The sequence below is a fragment of the Pleurodeles waltl genome, chromosome 12 (assembly GCF_031143425.1).
Source record: "Pleurodeles waltl isolate 20211129_DDA chromosome 12, aPleWal1.hap1.20221129, whole genome shotgun sequence".
Lineage (NCBI taxonomy): Eukaryota > Metazoa > Chordata > Amphibia > Caudata > Salamandridae > Pleurodeles > Pleurodeles waltl.
Genome location: NC_090451.1, coordinates 27,228,248 through 27,247,998, shown reverse-complemented (window position 1 = coordinate 27,247,998; position 19,751 = coordinate 27,228,248). Strand labels below are relative to the sequence as shown.

Here is a 19,751-nt window from a genome sequence, read left to right as displayed (position 1 = left end):
ATATGTAGATTTGTGCTGCTGCATACTTTCTCAAGTCCATTGTGTTTGAGTCTTGCTAAAGAATTTTATAAGATCCTGTCTTCCAGTTAGGGGCAATCTATATATATTTAATTTGCAGCCCTCCCATAGCTCTGCTCACACTCCTGCCAAGCATCACCACATTTGGTAAGCCTTTCTATCAAGCGGTTACAGGAAAGCTAGTGTTGCACATTGTGGTCTGTGGCAGGTTCAGTGTGTTTCGCGTTTGCCCCCTTTGGACCCAAGTTAGTTCACAGGGTTCATGGGTAAATAGAGTAGTGACTGAAATGGGCGATTGAGAAGGCCAAAGGCTTTAAGACTGTTGGAGTTAGTGATGGTCTCCTCAGAATGGGCAGGTTTGCGTGTCATGGGGGGTGGCTCTCCTTTTTCCTGCATTGCTAGTAATTAGCTCATGTCTCCTCACCCACATTACTGGCAAGAGCAGTGAGTTGGTGCTCTTTTTGCTGGAGTCTGGAGTTAAATTATTACTTGATTGCCCTTTACAAGACAGAGTGCTCTGGGACTGCAGTAGTGGTCACGACTGAGTATGTTTTACGTGCTGTATGTAGAAAGGCCTGGACATATGAATGTTGTGTTCTTGTTACGCACTTCTGTTAAGTCAATGAACCCCCCTTTTACGCAAGGCTGGAGTGGGACTGTTTTTAAAAAAAATAATATTCAGGTGGTGGGTGATGCAGACGGATGGAATTTAACCCTGGTGTGTTGGCAGTGTCCTGAATTGCACGACCAGAGATCCAGGTGTTTTACTCCCCAGCCCATCGGATGATCTTGCTGGGTGGACACTTGTGCTTGCTTGTGTGTGGTTGATGAAAGGTACCTACCCTACTAATAGTAGCCAAGGGAGCACTGTAATGCACATTAGTTATGGGTGGGTGAGTTATTTTGCACTACGAGCTGTCTGACGTTTACTCTTCTCTTTCTGATGCGGCGCCTGAAGAAGACGATGGGGGAGCAGCACCTCTGTGAGTATCTTCAGCTTTTCATGCTCTTATCAGTTTTGGTAGTCAAACTCTACCTTTGTAATGTAACTCTGCATTGTTGATTCTTGCAGGAAGAGCAACTCTGGCACAAACCACCAGGACAATGTCCGACAAAGAAACTCTAACTGAGCAATGAGGTGGGTATGTGCATGCTGGTTGTCTACACAGGTGAGCAGTGCCTAAGCATGAGCCAGTGGAGGTGTCTGTTAATCAAGTGGATCTCTGTGTGAGACTGAGTGGTGGCTAACCATCAGCCAGTAGAGGAGTAGTCTGTGTAAACTGAGCTGCACGTTAATGTGCAGTACCAATGGATCTGTGTGTGACTGAGCAGCAGCGAAGCATGAGCCTGTAGTGTGTGTAAACGGAGCTGCACGTCTGCATGCAGTACCAGTGGATCTGTGTGTGACTGAGCAGCAGCTAAGCATGGGTGTGTAGTCTGTTAACTAAGCTGCAAATCTGCATGCAATACCAGTGGCTCTGTGTGATTGAGCAGCAGCGAAGCGTGAGCCTGAAGTCGTGTGGAAACTTAGCTGCCCGTCTACATGCAGTACCAGTGGATCTCTGTATGTGACTGAGCAGTAGCTAAGCATGAGCCTGTAGGCATGTGTAAACTGAACTGCACAGCCACATGCAGTACCAGTGGAGCCTGCATGTGTGACTGGTAAGTAGCTAAGCATGAGCCTCTAGTAGTGTGTGTAAACTGAGCTGCACAGCCACTTGCAGTTCCAGTGGATCTCTGCATGTGACTGACCAGCTAAGCATGAGCCTGTAGTGTGTGTGTGTGTGTATATATATATATATATATATGTATATGTATGTTCGATGGCATGTGCATGGATCTCTATGATGTGCCTGTATCAGACAATAGTCCAGACTGCTACTCAGCGAGGCCATCACCACCTGAAGACAGTACCGCTTACACGCAGGTGGTGTCCAGAGCAGCTGCTTTTCACAATGTGACACTGCACGCTGAACCGATTCTGGATGACTTTTTATTTAATACTTTGTCGTCAACACAGTCAGTACCAGAGTCTTCCAATGTTACCAGGGATGTTGAAACACGCGAAGCAAGTATTTCAAGAACCCGTCAAAGGCAGGGCCATCACACCCAGGGTGGAGAAAAAGTACAAGCCTCCCCCTACAGACCCTGTGTACATCACGCAACAACTGACACCTGACTCAGTAGTAGTAGGCGCAGCACGTAAACGGGCTAATTCACACACCTCTGGAGATGCACCACCACCCAACAAAGAAAGTCGAAAGTTTGATGCAGCGGGGAAAAGAGTTGCAGCACAAGCGGCCAATCAATGGCGCATTGCCAATTCCCAGGCTTTGTTGTCAAGATATGACAGAGCTCATTGGGATGAAATGCAGCACTTTATAGAACATCTGCCCAAAGAGTTCCAAAAGCGTGCACAACAAGTGGTGGAAGAGGGCCAAAGTATCTTGAATAACCAGATACGATCGGCAATGGATGCAGTGGACACAGCCGCAAGAACTGTGAATACACCGGTCACTATTCGGAGACACGCATGGCTAAGCACCTCCGGATTTAAGCCCGAAATCCAACAGGCTGTGCTTAATATGCCTTTTAATGGACAGCAATTGTTTGGGCCGGAGGTGGACACAGCTATAGAGAAGCTCAAAAAGGACACTGATACGGCCAAGGCCATGGGCGCGCTCTACTCCCCACAGAGCAGAGGCACATTTAGAGGGGGTTTCGGACCCAAGCACAGAACCCTCAACCTCACAAACCAGAGCCAGTATCAAAGAGGAGGCTTTCGGGGACAATACAGAGGTGGACAGTTCCCTAAAACTAGAGAAAAGTTCCAAAGCCCAAAAAACCCTCAAAATAAACAGTGACTTCAGTGTCACAAATCCCCAACACATAACACCAGTGGGGGGAGACTTACAGATTTTTACCAAAACTGGGAAGAAATAAGACTCGTGGGTCCTAGCCATTATCCAACATGGTTTTTGCATAGAATTCCTACAATTACCACCAAATGTGCCTCCAAGAACACACGTCCAAACACATGGATCTATTACAACTAGAAGTCCAAGCGTTGTTGCAAAAAGACGCAATAGAACTAGTACCCAATCATCAGAAAGGAACAGGTGTGTGTTCCCTGTATTTTCTAATACCAAAAAAGGACAAAACTCAGACCCATCTTAGATCTCAGAACACTAAATCTTTACATCAAATCAGATCACTTTCACATGGTGACACTTAAAGATGTAATCCCCTTGCTCAAACAACAAAACTACATGTCAACATAAGATCTCAAGGATGCGTACTTCCATATACCCATACATCCTTCGCACAGGAAATACTTAAGGTTTGTAATCCAAGGGGTACATTACCAATTCAAAGTGTTACCATTCGGGATAACCGCACCAAGGGTATTTACAAAATGCCTTGCAGTGGTAGCAGCCCATATCAGAAGACCGCACATACATGTATTCCCGTATCTACAGGGAGTGCAGAATTATTAGGCAAATGAGTATTTTGACCACATCATCCTCTTTATGCATGTTGTCTTACTCCAAGCTGTATAGGCTCGAAAGCCTACTACCAATTAAGCATATTAGGTGATGTGCATCTCTGTAATGAGAAGGGGTGTGGTCTAATGACATCAACACCCTATATCAGGTGTGCATAATTATTAGGCAACTTCCTTTCCTTTGGCAAAATGGGTCAAAAGAAGGACTTGACAGGCTCCGAAAAGTCAAAAATAGTGAGATATCTTGCAGAGGGATGCAGCACTCTTAAAATTGCAAAGCTTCTGAAGCGTGATCATCGAACAATCAAGCGTTTCATTCAAAATAGTCAACAGGGTCGCAAGAAGCGTGTGGAAAAACCAAGGCGCAAAATAACTGCCCATGAACTGAGAAAAGTCAAGCGTGCAGCTGCCACGATGCCACTTGCCACCAGTTTGGCCATATTTCAGAGCTGCAACATCACTGGAGTGCCCAAAAGCACAAGGTGTGCAATACTCAGAGACATGGCCAAGGTAAGAAAGGCTGAAAGACGACCACCACTGAACAAGACACACAAGCTGAAACGTCAAGACTGGGCCAATAAATATCTCAAGACTGATTTTTCTAAGGTTTTATGGACTGATGAAATGAGAGTGAGTCTTGATGGGCCAGATGGATGGGCCCGTGGCTGGATTGGTAAAGGGCAGAGAGCTCCAGTCCGACTCAGACGCCAGCAAGGTGGAGGTGGAGTACTGGTTTGGGCTGGTATCATAAAAGATGAGCTTGTGGGGCCTTTTCGGGTTGAGGATGGAGTCAAGCTCAACTCCCAGTCCTACTGCCAGTTCCTGGAAGACACCTTCTTCAAGCAGTGGTACAGGAAGAAGTCTGCATCCTTCAAGAAAAACATGATTTTCATGCAGGACAATGCTCCATCACACGCGTCCAAGTACTCCACAGCGTGGCTGCAAGAAAGGGTATAAAAGAAGGAAATCTAATGACATGGCCTCCTTGTTCACCTGATCTGAACCCCATTGAGAACCTGTGGTCCATCATCAAATGTGAGATTTACAAGGAGGGAAAACAGTACACCTCTCTGAACAGTGTCTGGGAGGCTGTGGTTGCTGCTGCACGCAATGTTGATGGTGAACAGATCAAAACACTGACAGAATCCATGGATGGCAGGCTTTTGAGTGTCCTTGCAAAGAAAGGTGGCTATATTGGTCACTGATTTGTTTTTGTTTTGTTTTTGAATGTCAGAAATGTATATTTGTGAATGTTGAGATGTTATATTGGTTTCACTGGTAATAATAAATAATTGAAATGGGTATATATTTTTTTTTTGTTAAGTTGCCTAATAATTATGCACAGTAATAGTCACCTGCACACACAGATATCCCCCTAACATAGCTAAAACTAAAAACAAACTAAAAACTACTTCCAAAAATATTCAGCTTTGATATTAATGAGTTTTTTGGGTTCATTGAGAACATGGTTGTTGTTCAATAATAAAATTAATCCTCAAAAATACAACTTGCCTAATAATTCTGCACTCCCTGTATAAGATTGGTTAATCAAAACCAATACACAGGAACGGTGTCTTCAACACACAAAATACATCATAGAAACCCTTCACAAACTAGGGTTCTCACTGAACTACCAAAATCACACTTACAGCCGTGTCAAATACAACAATACTTGGGAGCAACAATCAACACAAAAAAGGGATTGCCACTCCAAGTCCACAAAGGGTACAAGCATTCCAAAACGTAATACAAAGCATGCACCCAAACCAAAGGTTCCAGGTAAAATTAGTGATTAAACTACTAGGCATGATGTCCTCATGCATAGCCATTGTCCCAAACGCAAGATTACACATGCGGCCCTTACAACAGTGCCTAGCAACACAATGGTCCCAAGCACAGGGTCAACTTCAAGATCTAGTGTTGAAGTTAGACCGCCAAACATACACCTCGCTTCGATGGTGGAATCCTATAAATTTAAACCAAGGGCGGCCTTTCCAAGACCCAGTGCCTCAATACGTGATCACAACAGATGCATCCATGGTAGGGTGGGGAGCACACCTCAACCAACACAGCATCTAGGGACAAGGGGACACTCAGCAGAAACAACTTCATATAAATCAGTTAGAACTACTAGCAGTGTTTCTAGCGTTGAAAGCATTTCAACCACTAATAGCCCACAAACACATTCTTGTCAAAACAGACAACATGACAACAATGTATTACCTAAGCAAACAGGGAGGGACACACTCGACACAGTTGTCTCTTAGCACAAAAGATTTGGCATTGGGCGATTCACAATCGCATTCGCCTAATAGCGCAATACATACCAGGAATTCAAAACCAGTTAGCTGACAATCTCAGTCGGGATCACCAACAGATCCACGAATGGGAAATTCATCCCCAGATACTACAAACTCACTTCCAAAGCTGGGGAACACCGCAAATAGAATTATTCGAAACAAAACGCAAAATGCCAAAACTTCGCATCCAGATACCCACAGCCTCACTCCAAGGGCAATGCGATATGGATGAGTTGGTCAGGGATATTTGCTTACGCTTTCCCCCCTCTCCCACTCCTTCCGTATCTCGTAAACAAATTGAGTCAAAACAAACAAACTAATACTAATAGCACCAACTTGGGCACAACAGCCTTGGTACACAACACTACTAGACCTGTCAGTAGTGCCTCATATCAAACTGCCAAACAGACAGTATCTGTTAACTCAATACAAACAGATCAGACACCCGAATCCAGCATCGCCCAATCTAGCAATCTGGCTCCTGAAGTCTTAGAATTCGGACATCTAGACCTTACACAAGAATGCATGGAGGTCATCAAACAGGCTAGAAAACCTACTACAAGACATTGCTACGCAAATAAGTGGAAAAGATTTGTTTATTACTGTCATAATAATCAAATCCAACCATTACAGGCATCCGCAAAAAACATTGTAAGCTACTTACTACACTTACAAAAGTCTAAGTTAGCTTTTTCATTCATTAAAATACATCTCACAGCAATTTCGGACTATCTGCAAATTACACATTCAACGTCACTATTCAGAATCCCAGTCATAAAAGCATTTATGGAGGGTCTAAAAAGAATTATTCCACCAAGAACACCACCAGTTCCTTCGTGGAACCTCAATATTGTATTAACACGACTCATGGGTCCACCATTTGAACCCATGCACTCTTGTGAGATACAATACTTAACCTGGAAAGTAGCCTTCCTAATAGCTGTCACATCTCACAGAAGAGTAAGTGAAATACAAGCCTTTACCATACAAGAACCCTTTATACAAATACACAAAGTAGTTCTACGCACAAATCCAACATTTTTGCCAAGTCTTATCACCGTTCCACTTAAATCAAACAGTGGAACTCCCAGTGTTCTTTCCGGAACCAGATTCTGTAGCTGAAAGAGCACTACATACATTAGACATAAAAAGAGCACTAATGTACTACATTGATAGAACCAAACCATTTCGCAAAACAATTGTTTGTAGCTTTCCAAAAACCTCATGCAGGGAACCCAATATCCAAACAAGGCATTGCCAGATGGATAGTTAAATGTATTCAAACCTGTTATATGAAAGCAAAGCGAGAACTGCCTATTACACCGAGGGCACACTCCACTAGAAAGAAAGGCGCCACCATGGCCTTTCTAGGAAACATACCAATGACGGAAATCTGTAAGGCAGCCACATGGTCTACGCCTCATACATTTACTAAACATTGTAACAACACAACAAGCCACAGTAGGACAAGCAGTATTAAGAACATTATTTCAAACAACTTCAACTCCTACAGGCTAAACCACCGCTAAACCACCGCTTTTGGGGAGATAACTGTTTACTAGTCTATGCACAGCATGTGTATTTGCAGCTACACATGCCATTGCACGGAAAATGTCACTTACCCAGTGTACATCTGTTCGTGGCATGGGACGCTGCAGATTCACATGCGCCCTCCCACCTCCCCAGGAGCCTGTAGCCATTATAAGTTGATACAAAAAATAAAATGAAAAATTAACCTTGTACATTTGTAAATATATCACTTTTAGTCACATTATGTACATACATACTCCATTGCATGGGCACTATTACTATATACACAACTCCTACCTCACCCTCTGCGGGGAAAACAAACTAAGATGGAGTTGACACCCACGCGCAATGGAGCCGAAAGGGGAGGAGTCCCTCGATCTCGTGACTCAAAGACTTCTTCGAAGAAAAACAACTTGTAACGCTCCGAGCCCAACAGTAGATGGCGGGATATGCGCAGCATGTGAATCGCAGCGTCCCATGCCACGAACAGATGTACACTGGGTAAGTGACATTTTCCATATATATACATATTCGATGGCATGTGTAGCTACAGATACACATGCTGTGTGTATACTTCTGCCAACTAGTGTTGGGCTCGGAGTGTTACAAGTTGTTTTTCTTCGAAGAAGTGTTTGAGTTACGGGATTGAGTGACTCATCCTCTTCGTCTCCATTGCGCATGGTCATCAACTCCATGTTAGATTGTTTTCTTTGTACCGTCGGGTTCGGACGTATTTCCTTTCGCTCAGATAGTTCGATTCGGAAAACTTTGAAAATGCTTTATTTCTCGTCTGTATTATTTCGATCGCGTTACATCTTCTATCGACACTTCCGTCGGAACGAGCATCTCTACTCGCTCTTCAGGTGGCGCACACCCAACTCAGGCCTGGTCAGGCTGACCGCATGGAAGCCTCATGGATTGGACTCCATTCCGATTCTGTCCTCGGTGCCACGCTAAATTCCCTTATACAGACCAACACCTCGTCTGTAATCTTTGCCTTTCCCCAGATCAGCGGGAAGAAAATTGCGAGGCCCGCAGATCCTTCCGTGCTCTTCTGTCCCGAAGAGTTTTTTTTTGGATCGCAGGCTCTAGATTGTGTCAAAGTTTCGAACATCTCTACGTCTAGGAGGAAGAGGTCATGCAGACTGCAGTCTTCGTTCAAGGATCTGACTCCGACCAGGATTCCGAGGAGGCCAGGCCGGTCACGGCAGGACAGCACGTGAGCACGTCTCCCCCCTGTACCATCTAAACCGAAACATAAGGCCTTTGGGATGCCACTGCCGGATGGCCATGGCTCGACCCGAAAGAAGACACCCGGTGACCAAACCCCCAGTTCGGCACCGGAAAAGGCCACTCCGAAGCCATTGGAGTCGGCCATACGCTCTGTCTCAGACTCTAGCAAACATCGCTCTTCCGAGTCGAAATTTCGGAAATCCCTTTTGGAGCAGAGACCATCCACAACGCCATCTTTTTTGATTGCGAAAATACCAGCTTGGGAGCTGAACAGAGCAGGTTACACTGAGGAGCGTGGACTTTCTAAGACACTTAAAGAAAGCCATAAAACTACTGCGGAGGACCCACAAATACAGCCAATACTGGAAGTAATGGATGAAAGGCAAGCCAGGATTCATATCCATAAAGAAACTGGCAGAATTGTAACAGCACCTCCTCTAAAACCTAAGAGGATATTAGACTTTCTGGAGGAATTGGACACTACACAGATTACAGCTAAAGTGCCAAAGACAAAGTAGAAACCTCCACCTCCTCACTCTTCACACCTGCATATCTCTCCTACTACCAGTCCTACACCAATGCAGTTAACATCAAATTCATTTGACTCTCAGCATGACAATGTGGACCCATGGGATCTTTATGATCCAGACCCCATTCCCGACAATGACCCTGATTGCTATCCCTCTAAGCCTTCACCACCTGAGGATAGTACAGGCTACAATCAAGTGTTAGCTAGGGCTGCAGCATACCATAGTGTCACCATGCACACTGAACCGTTGGAGGGTGATTTTTTGTTTTGTTTTTTGTTTAATTCACTCCTCTACGCATACAATATACCAGTCACTCCCTATGCTCCCGGGCATGCTGATCAAATATTTAGCAAGCCTGTAAAAGCAAGAATAACTCGTAGGGTAGAAAAAAAATACAAGCCACCTCCCTCTGATCCTGTATATCTCTCAGTAACTCCCTCCACACTCAGTAGTGGTAAGCGCTGCTAGGAAGGGGGCAAATTGTCAGGTGATGCACCCCCCACCAGACAAACAGAGCAGAAAATTTGGTGCTGCAGGGAAGAGTGGCATCCCAGGCAGCCAACCAATGGAGAATAGCCAACTCATAGGTGGTGTTGGATAGATATGACAGGGCCCATTGGGACGAGATGAAAGATGTAATTCAGCGTCTCCCCAAGGAACCGCAGAAGAGTGTACAGCAGATAGTGGAGGAAGGGCAAGACTTTACCAACAATCAGATTAGGTCTGCCCTAGACTCTGCAGACACAGCCCCAGGAGCATCAACACTGCTGTAACAATCAGGAAGCATGCATGGCTCAGGTCCTCTGGGTTCAAACCCGAGATCCAACAAGCGGTGTTGAATATGCAGTTCAACAAAAAAACAGCTTTTCGGGCCAGAGGTGGACACCGCAATTGAGAAAATGCTTAAGAATTCAGACACCACAAAAGCGATGGGTGCACTATACACCGCACAATACAGGGGATCCTTTCGGAAACCCCAGTTTAGAGGTGGATTTAGGGCTCAAACTGCAGAGGCATCCACATTGCATCCAAAACCGGCCTACCAACCACAATACCAACGAGGTAGTATTAAGAGCACATACAGAGGCCAGTACCCCAGAGGTAGAGGGAAATATCAAACATCTAAACAAGCCTCACAACACAGAACACAGTAAACAGTGACTTGTTCCATTCCCTTCTGCTCCGCACCTCCCCTGTGGGAGGGAGACTGCAAAAGTTCCACACCAGTTGGCAAAACGTTACCACAGACAATTGGGTATTATCAGTTATCCGCAATGGCTATTGCCTATAATTGATACAAACTCCACCAGACATTCCACCAAAACCACACAAACTATCCACAGAACACATCACTGTTACAGGAAGAAGTCCAATCTCTTTCTACTGAAACAAACAGTAGAACCTGTGACACTAAATTAAGTAGGGATGTGAGTTTATTCCCTGTAGTTCCTCCATCCCGAATAGGATGGCACCCTAAGGCGAATATTAGACCTCAGGCCCCTCAATCTTTACATCCTGTCAGAACACTTTCACGTGGTAACTCTCCAGGATGTTATCCCACTACTGCAAAAACTCTATTTCATGGCAACATTAGACCTCAAGGATGCATATTTTCATATACCCATCCACGTGGCACACAGAAAATCTCAGGTTTGTCATCCAAGGAAAGCACTATCAGTTCAGAGTGTTACCCTTTGGAATAACAGCACCACCAAGGGTATTCACAAAGTGCCTAGCGGTAGTCGCAGCCTACCTAAGAAGACAACATATAAATGTCTTTCCATATCTAGACGATTGGCTGATAAAATCAAAGTCAAATGCAGTGTCAAGTCATGCCCATTACGTAATACAAACCTTGCACACGCTAGGGTTCTCAAATTACCAAGTCACAACTTCAACCTGCGCCAATACAACAGTATTTAAGGGCAATACTAAATACTCAAACTGCGCTAGCAAGTCCAAATATGCAGAGAATACAAGCATTCCAAAATATAGTGGCACAGATACAGACAGGTCAACAGTACTGTCAAATTTGTCATGAAAATGTTAGGTATGATGGCATTTATTGCAATTGTTCCACATGCAAGACTAAACTTGCGGCCCTTACAACAGTGCCTTGCACAACAATGGTCACAAGCACAGGGTCCACTTCAAGATCTAGTGTTGATAGACCGCCAAACATACATGTCCCTTCAATGGTGGAATTCCCCAAATCTAAACAAAGGGTGGCCATTTCAAGACCCTGTGCCTCAGACCATAATTACAACAGATGCAGCAATGATTGGCTGGGGAGCTCACCTCAACAATCTCAACATCCAAGGACAATGGGATGCCCGACACAAACAGCTACACATAAATCACTTAGAGTTGTTTAGTCTTCCTAGCACTCAAAGCTTTTCAGCCTCTTCTCAGTCACAAGAATGTCCTGATCAAAACAGACAACATGACCACCATGCATTACCTAAACAAGCAGGGAGGGACACATTTGTCCCAACTCTCCCTCAACCAAATTCACCTAGTAGCACAATACATTCCAGAGATACACAACCAATTGGCAGATGTTCTCAGCAGAAATCAACAAACACACGAGTGGGAGATTCACCCGCAAGTACTTCAAAGATACTTTCAACAATGGGGAACACCAAACATAGATCTGTTCGCCACCAGCGAGAACGCAAAATGCCAAAACTTCAATGCCAAAACTTCACATCCAGGTACCCACATCCCCTATCCAAGGGCAATGCTCTATTGATCAATTGGTCAGGGATATTTGCTTACGCCCCCCGTTAATTCCATTTCTAGTCGACCAAATGCGTCACACATCTCACCATGATACTCATAGCTCCCACGAGGGCACGTCAATACTGGTACACAACACTCCTGGATCTGTCAGTAGTGCCCCATCACAAACTTTCAAACAGACCAGATCTGTTAACTCAGAACAAAGGTCAAATCAGGCATCCCAGTGTACTCAACCTAGCGATTTGGCTCCTAAAGTCATAGTTTGGATATTTACATCTTCCACTAGAAAGTATTAGTGTTTTAAAACAAGCATGTAAACAAACAACCAGACAATGTTTTCCGAATAAGTGGAAACTGTTTGTACGCTACTGCCAACCTAAAAATATAGATCCACTTAAAGCATCAGTACAGGATATAGTGTGCTATTTGTTTTTTCAAAAAGCAAACCTTGCTTTTTCCTCTATTAAAATTAATTGAACAGCCATATCAGCATAGCTACAAACCATACAACATACTTCTCTTTAGAGTTCCTGTCATAAAAGCATTTATGGATGGTCTTAAACACATTATTCCACCCAGAACTTCACCAGTACCTGCATGGAATCTTAATATTGTACTCACAAGACTAATGGGCCCACCATTCGAACCCATGCATTCTTGTCCTATTCAATTTCTCACATGGAAGGTTGCTTTCTTAGTAGCAATCACTTCATTAAGAAGAGTAAGTGAAATTCAAGCATTTACTCTAGAGGAACAGTTCTTCCATGTACACAAAGTAGTACTTAGGACAAACTCAAAATTCTTACATAAAGTGGTTTCACCTTTTCACTTTAATCAATCAGTGGACTTGACAGTCTTCTTTCCACAGCCAGACTGCTGCTGAAAGAGCTCTACACACAATTGACCTTAAAACAGCCCTAATCTATTACATAGACAGAACAAAAGGCTTCAGGAAAACTAATCATCTTTTTGTTGCTTTCCAGCAACCACATCAAGGTAATCCCATTTCGAAACAAGGATTAGCTACATGGATTGTGAGATGTATTCAAACATGTTAACTTAAGGCAAAAAGGCAACTATTAACTCCAAAAGCACATTCCACTAGGAAAAAGAGTGCGTCTATGGCATTCTTAGGAAATATACCAATGGCAGAAATATGCAAAGCTGACACATGGTCCACACCACATAAATTCACAAAACATTACTGTTACTGTGTGGATGTTTTATCTAGACAACAAGCAAATGTGGGACAAAGTGTTAAAATCCCCATTTCAAACCACTTCAACTCTTACAGGCTAATCGCCACTTATTTAGGAGGAGAACTGCATTTTCAGTCTATGCACAGCATGTGTATCTGCAGCTACACATGCCATCAAACGGAAAATGTCACTTACCCAGAGTACATCTGTTCATGGCATGTAGTGCTGCAGATTCACATGTGCCCTCCCGCCTCCCTGTAGTCGTAGTACTCATTTGTGTATGTGTGTATATACACACACACCCTAGTTACTTCGTATATATCTATAGTTGTACATACAATCTTTCACTCTTTACTTCACCCTTCTTTGGGAAAACAACCTAACAAAGGAGTCGATGCCCTTGTGCACTATCACCGAGAGGAGGAGTCACTTGATCCAGTGACTCAAAGACTTCTTCGAAGAAAAACAACTTGTAACACTCGGAGCCCAACACTAGATAGCAGGATATGCACAGCATGTGAATCTGCAGCATTACATGCCGCAAACGGATGCCCACTGGGTAAGTGACATTTTCCATATAGATGTATAGCTGCATGGTCGCATGTAGTACCAGTGGATCTCTGTGTGTGACTGAGCAGCAGGGAGGTTGTAGGCTACTGGTGTCTATCTGTGGAAGAGGTGTGAGTTCCAAATAGTGATTAAGCGGATATGTGAGAATCTTTAAAACTTGTTGAACAATTATCAAGCTTGAAGAGTTTTGGCCAGTGGCTTACATTTTCGTACAGTTTTTTTACGAATTAATCCTCTCGCGTCCTACCTGTGAAAGTTAATATCTAAATCTAGAGTGCATGTGCAGAGAGCATTGGAAAGTGCCTGTCTGCAGTGAACCATGCCTATTGCAGAAGGAGTAGCAGTGTAATGTGGTTTACAGTGTCATATCGGAATGTATCCAGTGGCGTATTATGAAGTTACAAGTCGACCTTTAATGGAATCTCAGGGCAGTCTGCATCTGCGAGGAGTTTCTTTTTTGATTGTAAGAGCACACTCTGAATACAGTTACTTAGAAGATTGGCATTTGCTCTAATAAGCAAATATTGATTTGTTAGATTGAAGCTAGATGCGGCCTTTTAAAGCATGTCTGCTTTCATGCAATAGTGCTGCACATTTTTTTAAAATCATTGGCCATATCTTCTTCTGAACCACATGAATTGAAGGAAGATGTGTGAATGCAATGGAAGATGAGCAGAGCCAGTTGGTCTGACTTGCATTTTGAGTCCTCACTAAAAGGAAAAAACAAAACGTTTAAAGTTCTGCTGGAGTTAAAAGCAAAAAGCCTTTTCTGTGAACAATGCGTCTCCGAGATAAATAACTTAATATGTGGTGGTCCGTTTTACTTTTGAGATGTAAAACAGTCCTTCATGTATCGGCAAGCAGCCAATAACGAGATGTTGCCGATTGCAGTGCCGTCAAGCGAATGCTGAAAGGTTGAAGGGTGCGCAGGTTGAGCATTGCAGATGTAGTTAGCCAGAGCAAAAAAAATTGGTAGAAGCCCACATGTGACTGGTTCTCCGGCAGCTTTTCAAAGTCATGGTTTCATCACAACACAGGTTGACAGCAGCCACCGCTCAGACCGGTCGCAAGTTGCAGGCTGAAGATGTGCTAAGCTTCATGACGCATTTTAAGTTGCCGTCCCACAACTGTGGACAGATTTCTTCTTGCTGCTCTGTATTAGCACAGTGTAGCGATATTTATTCCTTAAATGATTCCTGTCTGAAAGACTAGTAGGTCTGAGCAGGCGCCAGTCGTGTGACTATCACAGCCCATAAGACATTTTTTTGTAAGTCGCACCTAGGAGGCGCATGAGCTGTCTCTTCGAGACAGGCTGTATTCACTACAGGACTTGGGGCCAGATGTAGCAATCTACAATTTTGCGACTTGCAAATTGCGAGTCAGACCGACTTGCAAAATTGTATGCAGAAAGGTGTCTAAGACACCTTCTGCGACTCGCTATGGGGTCGCAAAGACCCACCTCATGAATATTAATGAGGTGGGTTGCATTTTGCGACCCCATAGCGAGTCCATACACTCACAGGGATGGTGTCCCTTTTGCGAATGAGTTACCACGCTCTTCAAGTGGGTGGTAACTGCGAGTTGGATTGCGACCGCATTCGCGGTCACAAAGCAACTCAGCATGGCTATGCGGTCGCAAATAGGAAGGGAACACCCCTTCCTATTTGCGAGTCGCATTCTCAAATTGTGAGTCGGTACCGACTCGCAATTTGATGTTGTGCATCGCGTTCGGCCTTTTGCATGCCGCAAACTGCGTTTTTCACAGTTTGCGACATGCAAAAGGCTTCCTACATCTGGCCCTTGGATCCCTACTGCTGTTTACCACAGGTTGACTCCAGTGTTGCTCTTCTTTGCGGCCTCCTCATTGGTTGGGCAAGCCGATAACACAAGCCAAGCACTGAAATTCCAATTGACTAGTGCCTATCTTCTGCAGTGCAGGTACTTTTTCTTCTACCATCAACTAACACCCCCCCCCCCCCCCCACCCCGGTGTGTGTTCTGCTTACTATCACAGCTTATTCTCCAAATCATTTTTGATGATTTTCAGGTGCTGCTTGCTGACTTTAAAAGTCTGTATACTGCACGTAAACTGGCAAAGAATTCCAGAGTAGAAACTCGAATAGCTTCTCAGTTTTGGTTGGGAACTCTTCCTTTAAAGTTTCACTTTTGCTTGCGGCATCCTTATCTACAGAGTATACATGCTAAAGCAGATTGACAGCAGAATGTTGCTATACAGTTGCCTGCTCTGCCGTCAGCTAGGCAGTGGCTACGTAGCATTCATAAACTTAGAAGTGAGCTAAAACACGCACCTTCCTTGTTTAGAGTTTTGCTGCGAGTAAAGAAAAACAGCTTACGTTTCAGAAAGCACCAGTACATTTACTGCCTGCTTTCTGCCTCTGAATTCAGTGGGGCAACCTCGGAGGTTAATTTGTAAATTAAAGGTGCCGGTGCTCGGAGCTTTCATGTGAAACTCGCGGCTGCCGCATTTAAATGTGCAAGCACAGAATACGGAGGCAGCATAATCCTAAAGCCATCCTGGGCCTCTTTAATCCATTTACAGCTACTTCCTACCCCTTCAGCTCACTCTTGCAGCTTTCTCCCTTTCTGGTGCTATTCCATCTCTTCTTCCATATTTTCCATTTGTGTATTTTGCTTGCAGTAAGTGCCTGATGCAGAAAAATAAATGCTGGTCCTCAAAAATGAGGGCCGTGCCCTCCACCGGCAACCACCTGCTTAAATTAAGCACTAGGCTACCCTGTACGGTATTATTGCGACCTATTTACAGAAGCATAACGACCAAGAAGGTAACAGTTTGGTAAATGTGATACGGGCTTTTGAGCTTGTATTCATCAACTGGTGTTTTTTCTGATGGGAGTGCACATTTTCCTGCACTCTCCCTCATGTGCAGCTTCCCCACGTGCTCATGGCCGCCCCTTAACCCAGCCCATACCAGGCATTTGTCTTTTTCTTATTACTGCAAACCCCGCCCCTTTCTTGGTGCCCTTCACGCCATCTTGGAATGGTACTTTAGAAGCAAAAACATGCATTGCCAGCAAAGTCTTGGAATATGCGCAATGATACATGCGTGTACACAATTTTGATGCCAATGCTGTTCCACATCTGTAAATTTTCTTTCATCTTTTTGATGTGAATCAAAGCATTCGCAAAACCAAAAGTCTGAGAACTACACTAAAAAGAGCCCTATTAGCTTCGCCAGTGCATTCTATCACAATCTTGCCCCATTGCGACACTCGTCGTGTTGTCTTCGGTTATCCATGACTGCCTTCAAGTATACTGGAGGCCTCCTAGGAAGCTCCTCCTGTTGTAAGCATGCGGACTAGCGTTTACTGTCCCCCTCATGCGCATTTGTCCCAAGTAATGCTATGTTTAGGGAAATGTGAGAAGTGTTGTGTGCCAGCAGTAGGTGCCGGTGGGGGGACTTGGGGCATAGTGGGCTCAGGTAATATGTGGTCCATATAAGGGAATGATTTACTAATCCCCAGGATGTATGTGTACCATGAATTTCTCTGGAAAGCGTGCAGCTGCAGAAAGTGGACCCAGAGCCAACGGGAAGAGGAGGAGGAAGGGCAAGTTGAATGCTATAGTGTCGTAAACCTAGTGCTCTCCACTCATCCTTCCTGCAGGTTGTCATGGTGATGTATGCCAGGCAACAGAAAGGTGTAGGGGGCCAGGTCTCTCCTCAGTTTTCACGCCACTCGAGTGCTGCCATGTGATCACTAGTGGCCCCCATCTTGGATTGACGCTGGATGACTACTTCGGAACCTGTTTTTAGCTGAGGCTGGGGGGGCTTCCCTGCATAGACCACCACTGGGAGCACCGCACATTCCCATCTATAACAATCTTATCCGCTCAACTCCACGCCCTTTCATACACTCTACAACACTTCACGTCCCTTTAGCCACCCGGAATAGCACACACTAGTGTACAACATTGCTGACACGTAGCAGAGACCTACTGGCTATGTCACTGCTTGTTAACTGGTCCTGTCCCTCTGCTTGCAGTGCACCTCTGCTAGAACGCTCCCTCCCCTCCTCAGTGCCTTGAAGTTTGTGTTTGGTTGCGGTGTATAGTTCAGCTGAGTGCACCTCCTGGGACCGCTCTTGATAGTTTAGGCTCCATCCCCATGGGGGAGGCGCAGCACGAGGAGGTGTTGGTACCTGGCAGCCACCGGTGTCAGACAGTGGGGTCTTCAGACTTCCTGCGCGGCTGCAGCAAGGAAGGACCCACCCTGAAGATGTGCTCGCACAGAATGCGCGCTGCGGTTCTTGTAAACGGCGCAGGTGGACACTGCTTGGGATCTACTGATCTTAAACCACCACAAATAAAAATGTGACAATACTCTGCTTCTATGGAGGAATATTGGTTACTTTTATAATTTCTCTTTATTCTCCCCCTAGGTGATTGAAGATGGAAGAAAATCAACTGTCCGGTCGCTTTTAACATACCACCGAAAATCTGTTTGCTTTTTTTAATGACACGAACCTCCCTTTTAACAAACCCAGTTGGTAGGCTTGAAGTGGTAGCTCACGAGTTGTCGCCTGTGGCTTCTGCTGCAGTTTTTAGCTGAAGGAAGGTTGTCTCGTCGCACCTTGCATGATACGGTGGTGGGCTCGCGTGTAGTGGAACAGACTCATCCCACCCGCATCCTTCTCGTCTGCATGCGCCCCACTCTAGACAGTGGGGCCGTCTCATTTGTCCTTGTTTGTATTCCCAGCAGTCCTTGCCTCAGTCCTATTGTATGTGGCCCCTGGCCTGCCCCAGGAGAAAAGCTGATTTCCATGAAGTGAAAATGAGACCTATGTCTAGTCCCTACCAGAATTGTCTTGATGCCTCAGTCCTACTGTGTGTGTGTGTATGTACATACCCACGGTGCACCTCTGGACAGGAGCTGGCAAGCCCTGAAGTGGGTACCCATCCACCATCCTGAGGTCTCAATGCTTGAGTTGTACACAAGCAGGCGTTTTCCTGTTGTGTTCAGATCTGTGAGAAACCCCTTAGCTTTGCACCAGGTGCCATGAAGCCATGGGCCGTCTCTAATTCAGTGAGCTTTGTGTCTATCAGATAAGTGAGTAGTCGCCGCTTTAAAGACTGTTTGCAGAATTGCTCTTTCCTTTAAAAGTCTTGTTCTGCTTAAATACAACTATATGCTATAATAATATATTTGTTTCTCTCTGCTGTTGGTTTGGGAAGGGCCATAGGCAAGTTGTAAACATTAAATAGTGTTTGGTGTTAATGAGTGGGAAGCTGATCAGAGAAGGTGGGTTTAGTGTATTCTGGGTAAACGGCATTGACTTGTGGGGACACATGAATGGATAAATGTTTTATTTGCACTTTCTTGGGGTGAGAGCCATACCATCTGTCCTTGTCTTGGAATTTACATGTATCACTGTTGCAGCGTGGCACAATAAAGATTTATGGATGTACGCTTTCCTCCGTCATTTTTTGTCTTCACAGCACACGTAAACGATACAGAGAAATGTAAGGTTCAACGGGAAAATCAAATGTAAACTCATCTCAGATGCTTTTTGTTCACACTGACCTGAACCCAGGGTTTAGTGTCCACCTTGTCATGAGCTGTAGTGTGCGGAGGGTATACTTACTATGGTGGTCAGCGGCAACCTTGGGAAAGCAGGCTTCAGTAAGAAGGCTGATCCTGGGATGTGAAAGATGCCAAAGGAGCTCAAGCCTAGAGTATTGGAGCCTGATACCCTCCCCCGATGCAGGTTCTACCTGCTCGGACTGCTCCGGCTCTCACCTAGTTACAGGTGGCACCGCACATGGTTCGCTTTGGGACACCATTAACGGTATTGTAAAGTTTATACTCTGCAGGTCCCCATCCAGTGAAGAAAGGGTAGTAGGAGGGCCTGGAGGTTGTGTTTCTGCTTAAGAATAATGCGGAGGAAAGGGGGGGTGACATAGTGAGGGACCTGTATTGTACAGAGTACAGAAAGAGGGAGGACCCTCTATGCACTGAGCTTCCGTGGGTCAGGGTCTAGTCGGAGGTTGATGGTAGGCCAGACTCTGATTGTGGCTGGTAGGTGGGGGCAGTGAGAGGGGCAAAGGGTGATTGAGGCTGGCTGCCGGAGGGCTAGTGAAAGGAGGAG

At 45.0% G+C, this 19,751-nt stretch overlaps 1 protein-coding gene across 2 annotated transcripts in view; it reads left to right on the top strand.

The window, feature by feature from the left end:
- BSG (basigin (Ok blood group)) overlaps positions 1–19,070 on the top strand; it is a 46,613-nt gene extending 27,543 nt beyond the window's left edge. For both annotated transcript variants that reach the window (XM_069217706.1, XM_069217704.1), the window contains exons 6-8: positions 977–1,001; positions 1,091–1,156; positions 18,045–19,070. In XM_069217706.1, the coding sequence (XP_069073807.1) occupies positions 977–1,001; positions 1,091–1,148 (83 nt within the window). In that variant the 3' untranslated portion in view covers positions 1,149–1,156; positions 18,045–19,070. The remainder of the gene's footprint in view (positions 1–976; positions 1,002–1,090; positions 1,157–18,044) is intronic.
- The last annotated feature ends 681 nt before the right edge of the window (positions 19,071–19,751 follow it).